General features: G+C 35.2%; 1 protein-coding gene across 8 annotated transcripts in view; it reads right to left on the bottom strand.

Annotated features, from left to right (window-relative positions):
- Positions 1-218: 218 nt before the first annotated feature.
- Positions 219-21425, bottom strand: part of LOC138707424 (ninjurin-A-like) — a 38023-nt gene continuing 16816 nt past the window's right edge. For 7 of the 8 annotated variants that reach the window (XM_069836828.1, XM_069836822.1, XM_069836825.1 and 4 more), the window contains 3 exons: positions 17481-17800; positions 8310-8495; positions 219-6120 (listed from right to left, as the gene is read on the bottom strand). In XM_069836828.1, coding sequence (XP_069692929.1) covers positions 5890-6120; positions 8310-8495; positions 17481-17744 — 681 coding nt within the window. In that variant the 5' untranslated portion in view covers positions 17745-17800 and the 3' untranslated portion in view covers positions 219-5889. The remainder of the gene's footprint in view (positions 6121-8309; positions 8496-17480; positions 17801-21425) is intronic. The other variant, XR_011334232.1, reaches the window with a different exon arrangement.

Raw genomic sequence — 21425 nt, 5'->3', positions numbered from 1 at the left:
TTGCAATTTAAAAGCATGTACTGTAGTATTGTCATTTTTTAATAGAGGGTGCAGGTGAACCAAAGACAAACACACACACTTAAAAACATGAACACACACAAACACGGATATACGGAACATACAGTCATCACCATCATTTTCACTGCAATTTTATAACGAACAGTGAAAAATCGAATATAGTTCTAAGGTATCTTTACAATAGCATTAAATTTAATCCGTTTCTAGGTGGTATTAAATGAAACTTTATTTTGTGACATATGACAGGTAATGGTGTTACTTACATGTATTTTCTGTTAAAGAAACTTGTTAAGTTGTCAATTATATCATTCCCAAATTAATTTCTAACGATTACATAATTAGGTGAGTATTTTCAGAGTATTACCTACATTGTTCTGTATGACTGTACAGAGACAGCCAAGTTAACTGCCGTATTACACACATACACCTTATGATAGCATTCACTAACAGTGCAATTGTACTGTAGCCTAGTTCATAAATGCCTTGTATTGTACACATTCTTTCAAACATCTCATTCATCAATCAGGAACACTTAATATTACTGATTACGTGACTAAAATTATATAAAATCTTTTATCAAGAGAATTTTTAATTATTTGAGAAAAAGCCTCATCGGTCATTCTTTGATCATTTCAGAACTGAACATAATTTAAAAAATCTTGTAACTCGTAAAAAATGAATGTTCAAGTATTTTCACGTTATTAAGTACGGTAAGACATTGACTAAGGTGAAGATGTCAATAGCTTATATGTAGCCAGTAGCCTTCATTTAATTAAAATTATAGACTAACTAATATATGGCCATGCAAAATGTGTCTGTGACACTAACGAACTCTTAATACAAAAATGTTGGTAGAGCTACAATTATTCCCTTTTATCTGGTTCAGGAGAGAGAGACTCATTGCTACACAGTGGAGTAGCAATCTCTTTCAGTACAATAGTACAGCAATATTAATGTACCGTAAACAGAATTCTAACTTCGTCTTAAGCCACTTATTATTGGATTCTAAAATCAAGTGTTATAGATAGAGTATATGAAAGTTTTATCTTACCCTTTTTCTAAGTTGCAAGAGGTTTTGGAAATATTTTGAAGTTAATATTTGGTTTCAATATTGGAGTTGAAATTTTCAGTTTTCTCCATTCATTGATCTGCCATATCAGGCTTTGGGACTAATCTAAAACTCATTTTTCCTTAGTACCGGTACTAGATATCCTGTAAATCATGTGTCATGCTATTATGGTCGTACCTTTTCCTGCTTCTGAAGAATAAATATGAACCGAGAGTTGACAAGTTGTCAGATACCAGAGCATTTCTATTTCAGGCACTGGTAATTTGAGGTTCGATTTCATAGAATTTATTATGCCTATAAACCATGGGCAAGAATAGAAAGCAATGGCAATACTAGAATATGGCAAAAGCCAATCCATGAATAGATAACAAAATTTTATTTTTTATATAATGATGAAGTAGGTGAGTAGTGCCAACTATTGAATACAGATGTTATCAGTCAATAGATATGCCACTGTGTCTTAGCTATTGGTTCAAATGCAAATGCTGACCCAAAATAGTTTTAATTCATTGTTCGGTTGAAGAAACCTGAGGCATGAATCCATTTTTTGTTCTGGCTTAAAATAGAAAGTCAGTGAAGAATAGATCCTGAACCGGTGTTGTGGTATAAGTTCTTGGTATCTTCACCTTGTGTTTCTATTCCATATATAAAACAACTGAAGATCAATTTTATAAAATATCTCTGACATAAATTTAAAGGGAAAATTTTAATAGTTTGGCAAAAATAACTATAAACTATTTGTCCATCTGTAAGAAAATCTAATAAAATATTGCAACATAAAACTTATAATATATCAACTTAAATAATTAATAAGGAAGACTGTCCAATGAATGACAAACATTTTCCACTACTGGTACTTCAAAGTGTAATGAGCATTCTTGATGACTAGATCTCTCCCAGTTTATTGATATATAAATTCTGGCAAGTAAAAAAATAATATTACATGGCAACAGAAGTAAAAAAATACCAGTATGTATAATTGCAATCCTCCACCACCTTATCGCACTACATCGGATACAGCTCCCTTCAATATTAAATTAAACGGAAAAGTTCAGAACACCACGTTTCTGACTCTCAGACACTTAAAAGCTGGTTATGCAGAGCTTTGGTGTGTGGCAATATCACACTGCTAGGGTGACCAACTGCGGGGGAAAGGAAGCTGGACAGAAAAGCTAAAAATTAGCGGCAAGTTTTTGTTCTTGTTACATCTCTTAACATATATTTTTTTTTTTAATTTGAACCACTAGTAGTACACACCTTTACCTATTGTTTGCAGAAGTGTTTTCTTAATGAATTTCTATTTCTTGTGCAGCTCCTAGCACATGTCATAATGCTAGTGCCTTTCAGCATTGTTAAAAAAACTCTCTTTCAATTGATAAATACACATTCAAAATGATATTAGCCGATTCAGAAAAAAACCTCAACCAACACAGCTTATCTGATGCTGTACGTTTTCTTACACGAAATGACACGATAACTATAGCGTTACTAATTTATAGTGTAAATAATCACATATCCAGATTTAAAAAGTATTTAAATTGAACAATGCTCTCAACAGTGATTAGTAGACTTCGTGGAATTGCCACGAGAATCGTAAGGTTTACTGCACACGCGGTATAGACTGTATGGGAAGGGGGCGTGCAAAGGATGGATTATGCCCCTAATGTAAACACTGAGCAGTATACTGAGGTTACAATAAAACCTGTATCCTGCATTCAAGAAATATAATGAATGATCATTGAAGTAGGAAATGTCTAAACATGTAAATACAAAATTATTTTATAGTGAGATATATTAACTCTTAAAATTTAATGTAAGCTACTCACATCATCCTTGAATATGTGCATTGCAGTGAAGAGTTACGTACATTTTGAGCAACTGCAAATTAACCTCCTCCGATGGTCACTTAGGCTGGTATTCATAGTCGACACTTTCGATTAAAGTGTCCTTTGGAAGACGCAAAGTATCACTTTTCCGTTGCACAGTCGACACTTTGGTGCAAAGGAACACTTTGGATGAAAGTGTAGTTCCGACCACACTTTGAGCCGAAAGTGGCACTTTGTATAAAAATGGCGGACGTCTTGGAAGTTGTCGAATTATTAGAACGTGCGGAAGAGATGGCACAATTAGTGGACAATGTACAAATTAGAGATAGGCCTAAAGACAATCCCGTGGAATTTTATAATGATATAGAATTAAAAAAAAACGGTTCCGATTTGATAAAGAAACTTATTGAGATTGCTTATATTTTCGATGACTGGTTGACAAAAACGAATAATAGACGTTTGCCAGTGCCTCCAATAATACAGTTATTGACTGCATTAAAATTCTATGCTACAGATATGTACCATACATTTATATATATATATAATATTATAGTTCAGGTATTTCTGTAGTAACATTCGTATATTTATAACCTCAATTCGATGAAGTGATATGTAGGTAGATATGCCTATATAACCTACTTTTTATTACTGAAACGAATTTTTTAATTTAAATAATATTAAACTAACTTCAATCTAATGTAGGCATAATTATATTAAATTAGCATTGAGACACCTCACGTGCCTGCCTTCTAAGCAGATTCCATAATTATATTGGGTTTAAAATGATTTTGATTTTTGTTGACTACATGTATTTTGAGATAAGATTTATCTTGATGTTGATATAATCATTACTGTTTTGATACCGGTAATATATATTTTCACGCCGGTAAGCAATACATCTACTGTATCTAGTTCATGTGCAGTCATAACCTCACCATGAAAAGAGATCTCATACTATTAGGCCTATTTTGTTTTGCATTATAGAAACATTTGGCATTCAAAATATTCCTGAAGAGCAGGCAATAATGGAAACGAGAGAGAGAAAATAGTAATAATAATAATAATAATAATAATAATAATAATAATAATAATAATAGCAGTAGTAATGTGTTTATCTCATTCTTTTTTTACTTCTATTCACTATTCACGAAAAAGACAAAAATGAAAATAACGGAAATAACACGATATATCAATGAAGCAGATACGTATAAAACCTAACCTAACGATATAAATTTAATGATTATATATATATATATATATATATATATATATATATATATATATAAACTTAACCTACTCAGTCCAACTTAACCTAACTATATAAACTAATAGAAGATATGTAGGCTACAAAATCTAACCGAACTGTATAAATCAGTGGAACGGATACATACATAATCTAACTTAGCGACATAAATCAATGAAAAAGATATGTACAGAACCTAATCTAACTATATAAATTAATGGATCAGTTATGTACTGTACAAAACCTAACCTAATTTCACCAGCAGTATCACTAACTATTTAATAAAATGTTATATATCTGAACTGACTGAAATAATCTGAACTATCGGCAACAAAAACTAGAAACTGAAATAAAACAACTTTAAATATATATTTTCTTCCTCGCGCAATCAATAGGCTCCCAATTCAAATCACAAGCATTGCAATTTGTAGGTTATACGTCATTAATTTGTTATTGTTTGTTCACTTGTTTTGAAAGGCATTGTGGGACTTCTATTACCAACCAAATTTTAACTCTACACTTTGCTGGCGTAAAGTGACACTTTGTGAAGTGCACTTCTTCAATCGTCTATGAATACCACTAATATAAAAGAGCCACTTTCGTCAAAAGTGTCACTTTGCAAAGTGGTGATATAAAGTGTCGACTATGAATACCAGCCTTAAACAGTTTTTATTTTGGGAAAATGTACATTCAACATCACACGATGTAATACGTACATATTTGAAGAACGGAAAGTCACTACTTTTTAGTACACCAACTTCAGATGTCTTGTCGTGACCTGATGGTACACCATTTATAATACGAAGTTGTGAATAGGCAGAATTTTTAGCAATAATGTTTTCAACTTCACTTTTTCTGAAATTAATGAATTGTTATTTCGGATAACGGTTTGTGATACTTTATCCACTTATCTTCCAATAGCTGTTCAGAAGGCAGTTATTTTACAGCTGCAACAGCAGAACTGTCTGTGCTATCCAATGCATCAATTACCTCCATTATTTTGCCGTAATGTTCTGCATAATAATTAACAGCATCCAACCACGTTCCCCAACGGGTAAAGACTGGCTGCGGGGGTAAGGGTATTCCAAGGGCAATTATTTGGAACAGCAATGCTCTCATTGTAGTATGTTTGAATTCTTGTCTGCACTGAACAAATGTTAAGCTTTGACTATTCCAACCACAGTAATGCAAAAACAAGTGCTTACATAGATATACATTAGCTGTAGCTGCTCTATCTATTTGGACCGGTCACAACTCTTAACATGAACTGCTTATACTACAAGACCGGGCAGTCGCTCACCTCCTCTATACTACCATACATCAGCAACCTGATTGCATTCTGCGTGTGGAAATTCAACGAAGTCTAGTGATTAACATGTTTCAAGAACAGACTATAGAACTGAACTGTCAAAAACTATCAACATGTGAGAGCGAGAATAATTCTTAAAACTGTATGCTAGGCACTAGCACTTGCATCAAACTATCTGAAAATGAAATGCAGGCAATGCTCACAAAAAGGGGGGAATAATGAATACTACACAAAATAAGTAGCGTAAGTACTGTCCCACATGGGATGCTTTGAAATACCAGTACCTTGAATTGAGGGACAGTTGGTCACCCTGCACACTCCCAAGGACTTAAGTCTCACAGCCTGTGGTAATCTCAGCCCGGCCAACACAGAAGCCCCAAAATAAAAGAGCAGCAGCAGACCTAATGTGTCACAAAACAAAATATTATGCGTCCTCCATAGTTACATTTTCAACATCCAAGTCCTCCACTATCTTCAGTGGTTCTACGGCTGTTGAGGAATCCGCAACACCAAATGCAGAGATGAAAACATTGATAGCGGTGACGAGGAATATTCCAATGACAGTGAAGTTATTGATTCGATCGGCTTTCCAGACATCTCCTTCCTGTTTAATGTTGTAACGGCCATTGATAATGAGACCAATTCCTACAACAACCTGTTCGAAGGAACACTTTAAGTCAATTTTAACATTTTTGGAAACAACAACGAAGAAATATATTTGGTAGGAGGTTAAGAACAGGATAAATATGCTATTATTCCTTTTGTGAGTAATGAAGGTTAAAAATAAAATGATTATCTTGCTGATTGATCCATATGAAGGGAAAGGAGGTCGAGGATACTTGGAAATACGGAGTTTAGGAGGAGTTGCTGACTTTTTCAGAAGTGTTTCAGTTTTAAGGAAACTGATACATATGCCGATAATGTTCGTTATAGATTGCAAAATGCCATAATGTTATGGATTAGGGTTAAAATAAATAATAACTTGAATCTCTTGTATAGCCTGGGATGAGAAAAATCGACCCATCTGATCTAGATCATCTTAGACAGAAACAGAGAGAAAAAAATAGTTATAATTTTATTTCTATAATCTTAAGAAGAATTTTTGCTTATCTCAAGTTATTACTAAGAACTATTGTATTCTAATTACAACTTGAAATGCAGAACTGTTTTGCTATAAATATTTTCTCACTACGAAGTTAGTCTCCATCCACTAAGTGTCATCTTTGTTACTGATTAAGTTGTTAGCATCTTGATAACTGGTTAAAAGAAGCCACAATATTGTTTTTATCCATTGCTATTAGTATAGTTTCTGAAGAGTGTATTAAGCACTAATCCGACAGACAAAAAATGGGTGAAATTATTTCGCAAAGCCACTGCTACGAATTAATTGGAAAATGTAAACATTTTATGTCATTCCCTGTTAATAATATTACAGTTTTTTGCGTTTTTTCAATAATGAACACCAGCAAGCAAGGTGGGTATGACAGGAAGAGGAGTTTTCAGTGGAATTCTGGATTCAATGTATGCTAATCAAGAACAGAACAGTAAAATTACCAGTACCTCTTTTGTCTATAATGAAATAACGGGAGTGCTTTTAGCAAATGCATTAGAAAAATTAGTATTAGTCAGTGGCGGCTCGTGGGTATTGAACTAAGAGGGGCTGCATACAAAAATAAACCAAGCCACTTACTTTATTTAAAGATTAGTTCCATGCGCCTTATCTTGTAAGTTGTATTTAAATCAGACAGGCTCATGTTAGTAGATTTACTGGCATTTAAAAGAATCCTGCGGACAAAATTCTGGCACACCGGCGACGCTGATATAACCTCTGCTGTTGCAAATGTCGTTAAATAAACCATAATTAAATTTTTTATATGCAGATTTGAACCTTAGAAATATCTAACTGGCGATGTTGTAGTTGGTTGTAAAATATATATATATATATATACACATGATACATCAGTAAATTAAAAAAAATAACTGAGCCAGAAATTGAATTCAGGATATTCAAGAGTACGCACCAGGGCGCTTGCCTCATTTATTGTGATGTTAGATGTTTCAGATTCCATTATGGTTTGAAAATATTCTAGCAATGGCTCCTTCTTCTCATGAACAACATTTACTGTTCTTATTTTAAATCCATCTTGTTGCCCCAGCTGATGGAATTGTCTTTGAAACACATTAATCTAATACAGACTGTGTGGAAATCGAGAAAAGAAAGCAGGGATACTGGATAAATTATCAAAAAATATGCGAGCCTTTGTATTTTGTTTAGCGGCTCTTTCCATTATGAGATTCAACTGATGGGCACTTAATTTCACATTTCTCCTGAATTGTTAAGGTATTGAACTGAATAGACTGTAAATATTGCACAGAATTAAACATTTTTGCACTTGTTATACTCACAACATTAAAGAAAATCTATTTAAAACTGCGCGCTACTGACAAACTGCTGCAAATCTTGCAGCGCCTGGAAACTCTGGATTCACGACAAGGGGCAGCAGGGAAGGGGAGTAAAACTAACGCGCAAAGCATCCGAGACGAGACTGGCAGCTCCAGGGGAGTAAGTGGCTTCACCCTATAGTCCTTGTTGCTCTGGCAGCACCAGGGGAGGAAGTGACTTCACTAACGATTGTGTGCATGTCATTGAGAGCGAATTTTTTGTTTTAAATTCGAGCCGCTAAATAGAGACTGTATAATAAATGTATTTCACAACATAGAACGAGACAAGAGCCACAAATGTCTGGGGGTGCTGCAGCTCCGCAGCCCCTCTTCGAAAGCCGCCCCTGGTATTAGTACTACATTCTAAGAAAGCTACTTGAAAGAATGTATGCAAGGTATTACCTGCAGAAAAAGGCTCATGCCTATCATGACGAGGCTTGGGTAGTAGTACGGATGGTTTCCGCCGCTCTCCAAGACATAACGAAGTTGATTGGCATTGGCAGAGAGAAGAGCCAAGTCCATCATGCCCTGAGCAAGTGTTTTCTTGTGCTGGTACACGTTAATATCAACTCCGCGTCGAGGTGGTGTCTGTAAAGAGCAAAACAACACAATGCATATAGTTATGACCAGAGCTAGGAAGTTGGTATCAAAACTGTGAAGTTGTGTGAGCTTGGACTATATCTCTACCAAATGAAAAGTAATAATGCAGCTCTCAATGTCAGTGAACCAGAATGATAAACATGTACAGCCGGGTGGTAACCAAACATGTGCTCCAATCGTCCACAGCCTTAGAACAAGAAATAATAAATGAATAATATTCAAAAGAACAATAATTTGTAATTATAAATTTTGCTACTCCAAAACTAAAATAATTTACTCATACATATAAAAATAACATACAAAGTATACAATTATGATTCTAGCCTCATTATAATAAATAACAATAAACATTTTCATTTTATCAAAAGAAATACTCCTTTTATGTTCAGAAAAAAAAAACAGTATTTGTACTCTGAAAATATTCGTTCTATGTCACAAGACGTTACTGGAGCAAATTTGAAATATGATACAGTATATCTTACTATCATCAGGTGAACAACTACTTTGTGAATCTAATAGTGTATCTCGTATGTGGCACATAGGAAGTTCATTTTGTAATTCTGATGTTGAACTTGGACTGTAACGCAACCGAATGCATAGCAGCACGAGAAGTCAACATTTAACGAAGAGTAATCCGGGAAAGAATAAACGTGTTACACAATCCTTTTGCATAATTATTTAATAACAGATGAGTTTACTTTTTTGGAATCATGCATAATATTCACATTACGTAAATAATACAATAATAACAAAATAGCTCACTTTGTTCAGAACTTAAAATACTCACTCACTCACTCACTCACTCACTCACTCACTCACTCACTTACTTACTGGCTTTTAAGGAACCCGGAGGTTCACTGCCACCCTCACATAAGCTCGCCATTGGTCCCTATCCTGAGCAAGATTAATCCAGTCTCTATCATCATATCCCACCTCCCTCAAATGCATTTTAATATTATCTTCCCATCTACGTCTCGGCCTCCCCAAAGGTCTTTTTCCCTCCCGTCTCCCAACTAACACTCTATATGCATTTCTGGATTCGCCCATATGTGCTACATGCCCTGCCCATCGCAAATGTCTGGATTTAATGTTCCTAATTATGTCAGGTGAAGAATACAATGCGTGCAGTTCTGTGTTGTGTAACTTTCTCCATTCTCCTGTAACTTCATCCCTCTTAGCCCCAAATATTTTCCTAAGCACCTTAGTCTCAAATGCCCTTAACCTATGTTTCTCTCTCAAAGTGAGAGTCCAAGTTTCACAACCGTAAAAAAACAACCGGTAATATAATTGTTTTATAAATTCTAACTTTCAGATTTTTTGACAGGAGACTGGATGATAAAAGCTTCTTACCCGAATAATAACAGGCATTTCCCATATTTATTCTGTGTTTAATTTCCTTCCGAGCATCATTTATATTTGTCACTGTCGCTCCCAGGTATTTGAATTTTTCCACCTCTTCAAAAGATAAATTTCCAAATTTTTATATTTCCATTTCGTACAATATTCTCGTCACGAGACATAATCATATACTTTGTCTTTTCGGGATTTAGTTCCAAACCTATTTCTTTACTTGCTTCAAGTAAAATTCCCGTGTTTTCTCTAATCGTTTGTGGATTTTCTTCTAATATATTCACGTCATCAGCATAGACAAGCAACTGATGTAACCCTGTTCAATTTCAAACCCTCTTTGTTATCCTGGACTTTCAGAACTTAAAATATTAATATAAATTAACAATATTCTTCAAACTATTCACGACTCTACACAGATCCACAGGATGCCATTATGCGTTGTTTATGTAAACTGCATATCGTCTGTAGTGAGTGGCAGCAGGGCGAGGCGCGGGTGACCTCTATACTCCTCGCTGTACATAACTGAACTCTACTGCTTTGGTACGAACTACCTATGGTTATTATTCCAAGGGAAAGTCTATATCTATAAGAAACTGTTAGTAAGCTCATATGGAAACACCCCCACACTAATTATAAGGGTATGAAAACTTGCTCGAAATATTGCATTAAGAAGCAGCAGGGCATACTTGGAAGGTTTCCATCTTCCGTCAGGTGACATGCGAGATAAGATCGAGCACTCAGTGGACTTTACTAGATGGGCAAGCACTATCTACTCGAGGTCAGGAGCTTTAATTTTTCAATCTTGCAATTAGTATGGTAGCTTTTTTTTTTGTTGTATTTTTCTATAATTTTATGGAGATCTAACAAGGCAGTTTAAGGAGAAGTTTCGACATGGACTCATTAATAGTTTCCTCGCTAGGTTTCATTTGTCTGGTGAAGACAGTAGTTAGTAGTACAAATATTTTATCAAATAGGCTTATCTCCAACGTAGTTGAAGAAGGCAATCACAACGAGAATTTTACTTGGAGGATGTAAGGGAATTAAGCAAGATTCTTTGTAGACCTACTGGTAAGAGATGATCGTGAATCTAGTGTACAGTTACAACACCCCTTTTGTAATATTCAGTGACTAAACTACAACTTACATTTTTCGTGAGAATTAAATGCTACAAATAATTCTCAAATATACCTAATACTGATGTGGTTACAGTTCCTTCTCTAATCTCTCCCACTGCAAGAAAATTACTTCCCCTTTCTAATAAGTTGTTTGGAAATGCAGTAGTAGTAATGAACGTTTCCACGTGTAATTCTCACTTTATTTAAGGAAAGACAAGAATATGCTGATTTGTTATTAAATTACTCCCAAACAATCCTATTTATGAAAACATATGTAAATACCAAGAAACAATTTATTATAATTAGCTTTTGCACTAAAAACCATACAATTCGTGCAATACAAACACAATTACATGATTTCTCTGAATTAGCTTTTATCGCATTCTACATTCAGTACCGTAGTTAGAAATGCAAATAGGTTGTCTCTTCCTTAGAGGAATCCAGACTACACTATTTCTTCACAACTACCTATTAATTGTAGCTGAAAGAGATATTTCACTTTCTTTAGGATTAAAGAAGTTCACAAATATTTTGCATTTTATTTCAACTGGTGTTCCACATAATAAGCCTTTTATCGTACTGTCACCCCACTGTGGCAAGGTTTAAATGTAGCTGTCACTTTCATTTCAATTCACATTAGGCAAACACTACGTAATAGACTACTTCACAAAGGTCAATATTCTCATTTTCATATTCTAAAGCAAATAAAATCCAGCAACAGTATCAAATTTCATCACTTCCAATTAACATAGACAACAAGAAACTGAGACTAAAACACATCCCGATCAAATTCTCAACACACACATCAATTTCAGTATACACACTATTTGACTCCACTCTTCAACACCTTTCAACAATCAAACACACCCACATAACAGGCAGAGAAGTTCGAGATGATGCCGAGATCTAGTAGGCTCTGAGGATTGTGCGTGAAGCACTGAAACACTGTAAGCCGGATAAATCTTACATAATTAACACGAGTAAGTCCGCTAGTTAATCAATTAATTAAGAAACTGAGATTCCTTTTACACAATATTGAACGTGAACTCAAATTTACAATATCTAAATTTTAAATGAGATTTTTCAGGTGATTTTACTGTATTCTGAAGAAGAATTTTGACTTCCAATTGTGTATTGAGACTTAATATCTGCAATGTTTCGGAACTATTTATAGGTTCCATTTTCAGAGTCCCCTATCTCGTGATCCGTTATTTCTTGCTAGTCAACAGAGTACATGGCTCTTAGACATTAAGAAACTGATCACAGAACCAGGAAGTAGTTAAGGAACGTGGGAGGTATCACCGGTATGTCTTAACCTACACTTGAAAGTCTAAAATTATTTTTATATGGAATATATCCTTAATTTCAAAGGGATGAAAAAAGTGGAGTAACTTTCTGAATTACATCCATTACAATAAATGTGTCTAAAAGCCGGTGAGTGAACTGAAAGAATCAATGACTCCAAAACAAATTCTCTCTTGCTGTGATTACGATGCCAGGTTCCAACTTCGTAACGTCGTGTTTTTCTGACATATTTGCTGCAATAGAAAATAGTTCAAATAAAACTCCTGAATGTTCCATAATAAGAATTCTGTTTTCCCTCTGTTCAATAGATTTTCTAAGGAGCTTCCAATAAAAGGCTATTCTTCACAATACTGTTACTCTGAAGAGCAGATCAAGCTCTCATACACCCTTCACCAGGGGCGGCTTTTGGGGTAGTGCCAGTCTGCCATGGCACCACCAACGAAAGAAACAAAAAATAATATCCTAAAAAGCAGTTGTAATAGTTTATTTCTACACATTTTATTCGTATTTCATCTGAACGAGCACGCACACAGATCAGGACGCACTCTTGCAGCGTTTCTCTGAACGTTCGAGCCACTTCAGTGTGGCACTACCTACGTCCATATAACACTGTACAAAAGGCTACTGATTCTAGTTTATATACGTTTCTTATGGCAGACACTGAGCCGAATTCGATTTGACTCAGTAGTTAATATTCCGCCCGCTAGAGCACAGTAATGCAGAAATTTCGCTAGATGGCAGGGTTGTTGGAGACGTTAGGCAGGAACCATCAACAGCAGACTTGCACGAAAACACAAGTTAAAGTTCCGCGCCAAATGTTAATGTAATTTGCCAATTCAAAACTAAAGCACATAACTTGGATTTGAATGTGTAAAGTATTATCCATTTAACCATATTTAATGCAGAGATAGTCATGGTTCTTTTTAGAAAGATAAATATTTTTTCATATTATGTAAAACTGTTTGTTAATGTTGTGTAATATTCGTTTTATTTTGCGGCAACTAAATATCGCTACACTGTTGCTATAGCATTGATGCTTCTGTTAACAATACATGAGATCTGTGCAGGACATGAACATGTGTTATTCAGGCCGCTGCCTTGGATTCATCGGCCTGTTAAATAAAGTGCAAACGTGTTCGTTTATTATCTAGCTATATCACTGTTTCTCTCGTGTTTTGCCAGTAATTTTACTAGTTATAAAAGTTATTTGTATTTGACTAACAATACTGTGAAAGTTTTGCATTATCTATATCTGTAAATTTCGTTATTAGTTTCGGAAATGTTATTGTAACTGTTACTAGCTGCATTATTAACTGTACACCTGGTAAAATAGCTGGTGTAATTAATGTTTTATTTAACATAATGTAAACGTGAGCTGCAATTATCAATTTCACTAGGGTAATTTGCGTACAATCTTTTTTCATTTTTGGAACCACCATCAGAATGCCTCACTGGCCGCCACTGCCCTTCACACCCAGCTTCACATATTGTATATGATTCACTGTGGCAAAAAATATGACATAAAGCGATTTATTTTCTAAATTGTCCTCTTGTGCTACATGACAGTAACACTTAAGAGATTTCAAGAGGATGATCTTCATGTCTGAAAAATATCATTGTAACAGACAACAGAAATGTTCAATCAAGTCAACAGTTTAATTTGTCGAACTAACTAGATACCAGTGACACAATGAAAAAAAAAAAAACAATCAAACACACAAGAAAAATAACATTAAGTTGTACATGTAAAGATGATACTTACATGCCACATTTCCTAGTATGCAAGAATAGAAAATATAAAAGTCTTTAATTATCACAGATAGCACCGTACTGTTATTGGTTTAAAATTATAATGAGTCTGGTTGCAGCCAAACTGAATTTTGGAAAGGAAAGTAAATTCAAAATAAGGTATAATAAAAGATCGGTTTACTTCTGCAGAATACCAGCGTGCATATAAACACTCACCTCCATCTAGGTCGAGATTAGCGCCTCCCTATTCACAAGTGCCTTCCTGACAGGCTGAAGAAATTTTTCCTGTTCTGATATTGTACAGATGACCCATCAGAAAAGTAGTAACCTTGGCATAATATTGCTCTTGAGCAATGAAATCAGATCAGTTTTCTTTGAAACAAATGCACAATTATGGTACGGTATTATGTCCCAAACATTCAGAAATTAAAATAATACTTATGTGCTCGAGCACTTCTTGATCTCTGTAACAGATTGCAAATGAATATACTTCTTTTATTGTTGTTCCAATATAAAGGATCACCTTCGTCTGCATACTAAAAGAGTAGATTTCTTAATATTTCAAATCAATAACAGCCTCATGTACCCTTAGATAACTGTAGAAGCCCATTGCTATAGAATTAAAGAATGTACCTTTTACTGTTATGCATTGTTCAGAGGAAGTGCCATAGTCAATACTTTCTGTAAGTGCTTCAAAATAACACCTACTAAGTGGCATCCATTATTCAAATGTAATATTTCCTATCATTTCCTTGTCCGGTTTCTTACATTATCTGCTTCTTTGACTGATCAGTACCCAGATATTTTATCTTTATGCATTAATCTGAACGACACCGTGCAGTTGGAGGCAGACATAAGTATTCCTACTATGCATAATTTTTAATTAAAAGAAATGAGATCATCTAATATCATCTCTGTAAAACTGTGAAGAACAGAATATACCGTATATCATATTCACCAGCCAAGACAAAGTCTTTCAGAGGCAAGACAGAGACGAAGACTACTTTTCAAATCCTATTTTTTTTCTGGGGGCGGGGGTTACTTTCTATCAGGTCATATATTTCTTTCGGACTACTCAGAATCAGTCACTTCTGACTACGGACACTGACGTTATCTTCTATTTACAAGGACATAATATCCTTCTTATCTAGCATGACTTAACTAACGTAACCACTGTTATAAAAAGTGTTTCACTTTTTGAATAATTGAGTCTTCCAGTGTTTCTCTTGGCTTTGAATGAGAAGTCACTAGAACTTCTGCCTTCTAATCATGCTGTTACTCTGTTGCTAACTTTACATTCATTTCACTTATTTTATAGGATCCGTTTAGAGGAAGAAAAGATTACATACCGTATGTATGTAGATTACTCTTGCTATGTTCGAGCAAATGTCTGCGTTTCCGTATTTGGTTTATTTTCTTCACTTTCAGAGCTTAAAATTTTATACGACGGTTTCTAAATAAGCCTTTTCTTTTTACATGATAGAGAGATTAATTTATATATTCTGTATTTCAGTTTCTATTGATGAAGTCACCTGGTGAAACTCCTGGTTAACTCTGATATATGGTATTAGTTGTGTTTACTTTTCCCTTATCAGCTGTTTTCTGTAACTGTAAATTAGTCAGTCATGTAGGGCCATATTCTTAGACATTCTTAGCGCGGGCTTCCGGTAGATGATCAATCAGCAAACTAACATTTTTCGTATTCATAAACCAGTGTTAGCGATATGATATGATATGAGTCCCGTACAAGGAACCAGTCGATAGCCGGGGCTAGTTTAGCACGCTCGTAGCGCAAGCTAGCTAAATGTCTATGAATAGCACCCATAATGTTTAATGCAGAGTTTTGCTTTACACGTCCAATTTTGCACAGGCCTTAAAATTTTAATAATAATGAGGCATCTTTCTCAAAGGGATCACAACAGTACAGAAACACTTCTTTCTAAACCCCACAGTGAATTAACGTCACACTTTAAATTATATTCTATTCGAATAACACACAAGTAAAACTAACAGACTGACTAATGATCAACCCAACTGACTGGCTAAATAAGTACTGGTGCTTCAACATTTAAATCAAATTAAACTACAGTAAATAGAATAATACTGGAAGTGACTGCAGATTTTCTGTACTGCAGTAAGTGATTTTATTCATGGTTACATTTCTTGTGGTTAATACATAATTTATTTTTCAAAAGTCAAATTCTGTTTAGACGTTCATTAAGGTAAACGTAACTAGTTTCCAGTTTAAAAATGTTATATGGCAGATTTTCGATTTGTCTGTAGCATTAGTATTATATTTTCTTTTTCTCTGCGTTCATATTTGTTTGCTGACAGATTCTCTCTAATATGATTCTTTTGAATTTCTCTTCTAAATTCCCCGAACATTCTAGCCACTTTAGTATCATTTCTCCTTAATTCATTAATACTGGTACTGTACCTTATAGTCAGCCTCTTCAGTCCATCATGGAATCACAGGAATATGATGATTTTTCCTTCTGCTTGTAAAAATATAGCATTTCTGATTTCTTCTATCGAATAGGCTTTTATTTTAGAGTTATTTATTACGTATATTGCAGAATTGAAGTTGATTAACAAAATATTTTCTTTAATTGCTTGGGAATGTTAAAATCTGTGTTATGTCAGACATTATTTGAGAGTTTCATTCCACAGCAAGTGACAAGCAGACTTCTGTAATAAGTCCACACTATAGACACCAGTCCCAGCTCCATCTCTGTGGCTAAGTAGTGATTCCCTCTATATACACTCAACCACAATTCTTTACGGCATTGTTTATTACATATTTATACAGATGTTTATGAAATCTGATCTGGGATACCGGTATATTTGATTTAAAAAAAGTTTTCCGGTAATGAGGTTTCAGTTTGAACGTCTATGTAATTGGAGACATTTATTTGAGGCACTTTCGGACAATACTTTTCTCTTGGTAGAAATGTTTTAGTTCTGCTTTCCTGAAATTTTGTGCTTTTGTTCTATTTATTCGATACCATAGATGTTTCTGTTATTTAATTCCAACTTTCACGTACATGGATGATTTGAATGTTACCGGTATGTTCTTCTGTCAGTTGTAGTTCTTAATTCTATTATCACATTATGGGAGTAAAATTTACTCCTCCGTCTATAATTCTTAGCATGTTGTTTTGACAGTTATCTGGTTTTGTTCTGTTTCCTTATGTTGTTTGATGACATTATATCACCTTCTGAATGTGATCAAAATTGGGAAACCTAAGATAACGAGTAGTTCGAAATTAGATCACAGTGATGTGGAAAGCAAAGCTGAAAAATCTAAACTGATCACTTGTTCAAGTCCAACACTAGGCCCACCATTAATATAATTAATCAAATTTCACACGAGTATTTGCATAAAATCTCGTTTCTAAAGACAAATGTTAGTACTAGTACCAGCTATGGAATATGACAAGAATGGTATACATACTGGCTCCAATCCTGGCTCTCGCGGAAATTCGCCATTTCCTGGATAAATAGGAAAAGGAGTATTGGATGGACGTCGACTTCCTGGTCTGCTACCAGGCCGACTGGCGGGTCTACCATCGGGTCTTCTAGGTGGCAGCAAACCATCATCTATGCCAGAATCTGCCGGGTCCAAATCATCGATCTCAGGACCAGCTAATGGCGGACTGTTGGGCTTGTTTTCTATATCGTCTTCACGCAGAGGCAACGATCTCATGGGATACGACATGCTGTTAACGCCTCTGCTATCCTCCAGATCCTGGTACTGCTTGACTCTCTGTTCTCCTGCAAAATGAAGACAAGCTGAATTCCCAAAATTCTGTCGACTTTCTATTGTTGCTACATCTGAAATGATTTTATTTTCTCGAATTAATTGGCATGAATTATGTTAGGAATTTTCAAAGATATCCAATTGGCATGAATTATATCAGCAGTTTTCAATTACATTGATTTCTGCAATAATGTCAAAGATAAAAAGCAAAATAAATTTAAATCGTCGTTTTGAACAAGATATAATATGGAGGGAAGGAAGGTCTATTATGTTTGTAATCCTCTATATGTTTGATGCTGTATTTGTAGGATAAGTAGTAGTAATAGTAGTACAGTAGTAGCCTAGTATTTATTTTACCTGGCAGATTAAAGCTTTGTTTTTCTAAACCAACGCATGTGAGGTGCGAGGCGCATTTGCAGTATTCTAAGTAATTGATTAACTAGAATGTTAATTATGTAACTCTGAGGATGGTGTGATGAAGCACTGAAACAACTGTAAGCCGCACAGACTTACATAATTAACACGAGTATGTCCGCTAGTTAATCAATTACTTATATTCAAGTGTTAAAAGTAGTGTAAGCAAGATTCAAAATGCAGTATTCTATTTTTTTTTTCATCCTTCCATTTTGTAGCCATTACTGAAAATAATAATTGCCGTAAATGGGGAAAAGCTCAGCAAGAACTTTAATACGAATACAATATTTTTCGTTTTTTTTTTTTTTTGCACCAGTTTAATCTATAAAATACATAAATTTTTCTGGTACTGTCATCGTACTACTATGCCGCCAACCACACTGCAAATGTGACGTAGGTACAGCGCGCGGGATTTGGAATTTGAAAATGAAACATTTAGCGTAGGTTCAAGACTCGCACCTTACGCGGAATAAAAAGAGCTAAAACCGTATTGTTCCGGGTAAAACCATACATCTGACAACTCTAACTATGCTCCTCGATTGTAATATTCCGTAGAAACATAAACTGATCCGCTACGACTTCGGCACGAAAGACACATCACAAAGGCCACGCAACGTGCAAGCAAACAGTTGAGAATACAGTGACATGGATATGATGTAAAGTCCAATTAACCTGAAATATTTTTAAACAGGTAAGTTAACCTATTTAATCCAGACTAGTTGCAATATAACAAATTGTCAAAAATGACTTAAGCCAAGTATCCATGCTACTTTGTTATGTGCTTGCATAATTATTATAGCCTAGTTATTGTAAACAGTGTAGTACTCGTATTTATTACTTTAAAGTAAATAAAACTGGACCTTATTGCTCACTGACATTATATAAACAACACAAGTAATACTGAATGTTTAGATAAAATGTTGATTCATGTCAACTTTAAATCTGGTCACCCTACAATACTTTTAATAGCGTAAATGAAAGACTAGCTGAGGAATGAAAGGGCAAGCACGACTGGTGGGCTCGCTCCACTCCCAGTTCAGTTTCATACAGGTCATTTTCCTTTACAACCTTCTCCTAATTCTCCAGCACTATCTCTGCTTCTCTCAGCAATGCAGTCTGTATCTCAAGTCTCAAGTTACTTTGACTCATCAATTTGAGTCAGGCTATAGTTTGTTGAAAGTGCAGTGACAGACCTCTGTACTAGAGATGGGATAAACTGTTCTTTTTAAGAAATAGTTTCGACTGTACTGTTTCATGAACGAAACTGTTCCAAAATAACAGTTTCAAAGAAACAGTTTCATAAGAATATGTTTACAACATCAGTGCCAACTGTTTCAACCTCTCATCTGCTTCGGGAACATGTTTCAAGACCCTTGAATCGTCTTTAAATCACCTGTTCGGTGTATTATGACAACGAAAGCTAGTTTTCGTAGGTTACTGTTAAGGGTACTGTAAATAACAATTCAAAATAAATCGATTTTATTAAAAATAAGAAATAACGCATATAACGATAGGAGAGTTTAATAACGATGACATTAGCCGATGATATTTTTCGCGATATATTAATAATTAACACTATGTCAGGGCACCATGAACATATTCTCCATCAATTGATAGCTAATAATTAGGAGATTTATTAGGGAATTTGATTCGTACAATTAAATTGCGCGATCCTGCATAGGTTACTGTTGCACGAAGGCCGTGTAGAACATGGATATTATACCTACTTTCGATTGGAGGTCAATGATAGCGCTACACATGGCCTTTGCAGACAACAAAGAAGAGGGAAACTGTTTAGAAACTGAACTCTTTATCTGTTCGAACCATGTGGAACGTCGAAGTTATCAATGGAGCAGTGTAGCACTCTTTGGAACAGTTGAAACAGGTTATATCACGAAACTGTTTTGATACGAAACAGTTTCAATTGTGAAACAGTTTCAAATAAACTGTTCCAGCTTTTTTTTACCCATCTCTACTCCGTACTTTATCATCGTACAAAGTCAGAGTCAATAATGTTTTTGCAGATTTCGAAATTTGTAAAAAAAAAAATAAGACGTTTTAAGCATCCATAACACAATAAAATTATAGCAGTAGTAGGTACTTTATTTAAAGACGCCTTCAACTGTAGTTTATTAACATAGACACAGAAATGACCAATAACTGTTGCCTTCAGTCCTCTATCAGACACAGGGTTCTTTTACGTGCCCTAATAATGCACGACACATATCTCCCAGCTTTTTTTTTTAGTTTTTTTTTTTTTTTTAGTTGTACGGAGGAGGGACCCGAAGGCTTGCACTGCAGCCTAAAGGTACGGTCACACGTCGCTACTTTTGCAGCGATGCAGTACAAAAAACTGCGCAACTCTCGTACTGCGACGTGTGAACAACGATGCAACCCGAAAAGTAGCGCCTGCCGAACCTGCTGCTCGCTACTTTTCCATGCTGCGCGCAGCTTAAAAGTAGCGACGTGTGAACAGGGTTCTCACGGTTGCAGCCGCAGCATTTTTGATATCGGTTTTGTTGAAACTTTTGCTGCGGTTGCGAACAGTGTTGCCACCCAAATGTGCCAATGATACTTTTATTGTTTGGATGTATTTTAATGTTAGATGTGATGAAAATAAATTATTTGTAACAGTTATTAAATGCACAACACATTCTGAGAATATTTGCTGACGATATAATTCACTTTTTTAATTTTCTGTAGCGTAGTTTCAAACAGGAGGGTTGCCAACATTGATTACGTGAATATGCTGTTGTTTATCATTTAAGTATATAGGCATTTTTAAAAGCTTTATAGTAAAAATAATGCCAATTTCTGAATACTAGTTGGGACAGAAAAGCAAATAATAGATAAGTACGCTTTCGCATGAGTGTCTTAATAATGCGAACATAACCACAAAATGTATATTGAGAAGTCAACACGGAGATGGAAACCTGCAGCATGACTGCGGCTGCAAAAGTAGCGCCTTGTGTGTGAACAGACTCGCAACCTCCAATTGCAACTTTTGCTGCACTCGGGTTGCGCAGCACGAAAAGTAGCGTGCAGCGCGCTACTTTTGGCTTACGTGTGAACACGACACGCAACTTTTGCAGCTGCAGTACAAAAGTTGCGCAGCAAAAGTAGCGACGTGTGACCGTACCTTAAGGCTTATTGTGCTTACCACTCCTATTCTGTGAATGATTGGGTAGCCGAACGGCCGCGTTCTTGTACAGCACATCGTACCGT

Source organism: Periplaneta americana, chromosome 10 (assembly GCF_040183065.1).
Source record: "Periplaneta americana isolate PAMFEO1 chromosome 10, P.americana_PAMFEO1_priV1, whole genome shotgun sequence".
In the NCBI taxonomy this organism is placed as follows: domain Eukaryota; kingdom Metazoa; phylum Arthropoda; class Insecta; order Blattodea; family Blattidae; genus Periplaneta; species Periplaneta americana.
The sequence above is the reverse complement of the archived record's forward strand: the minus strand, read 5'-3'. Positions and strand labels throughout refer to the sequence as shown.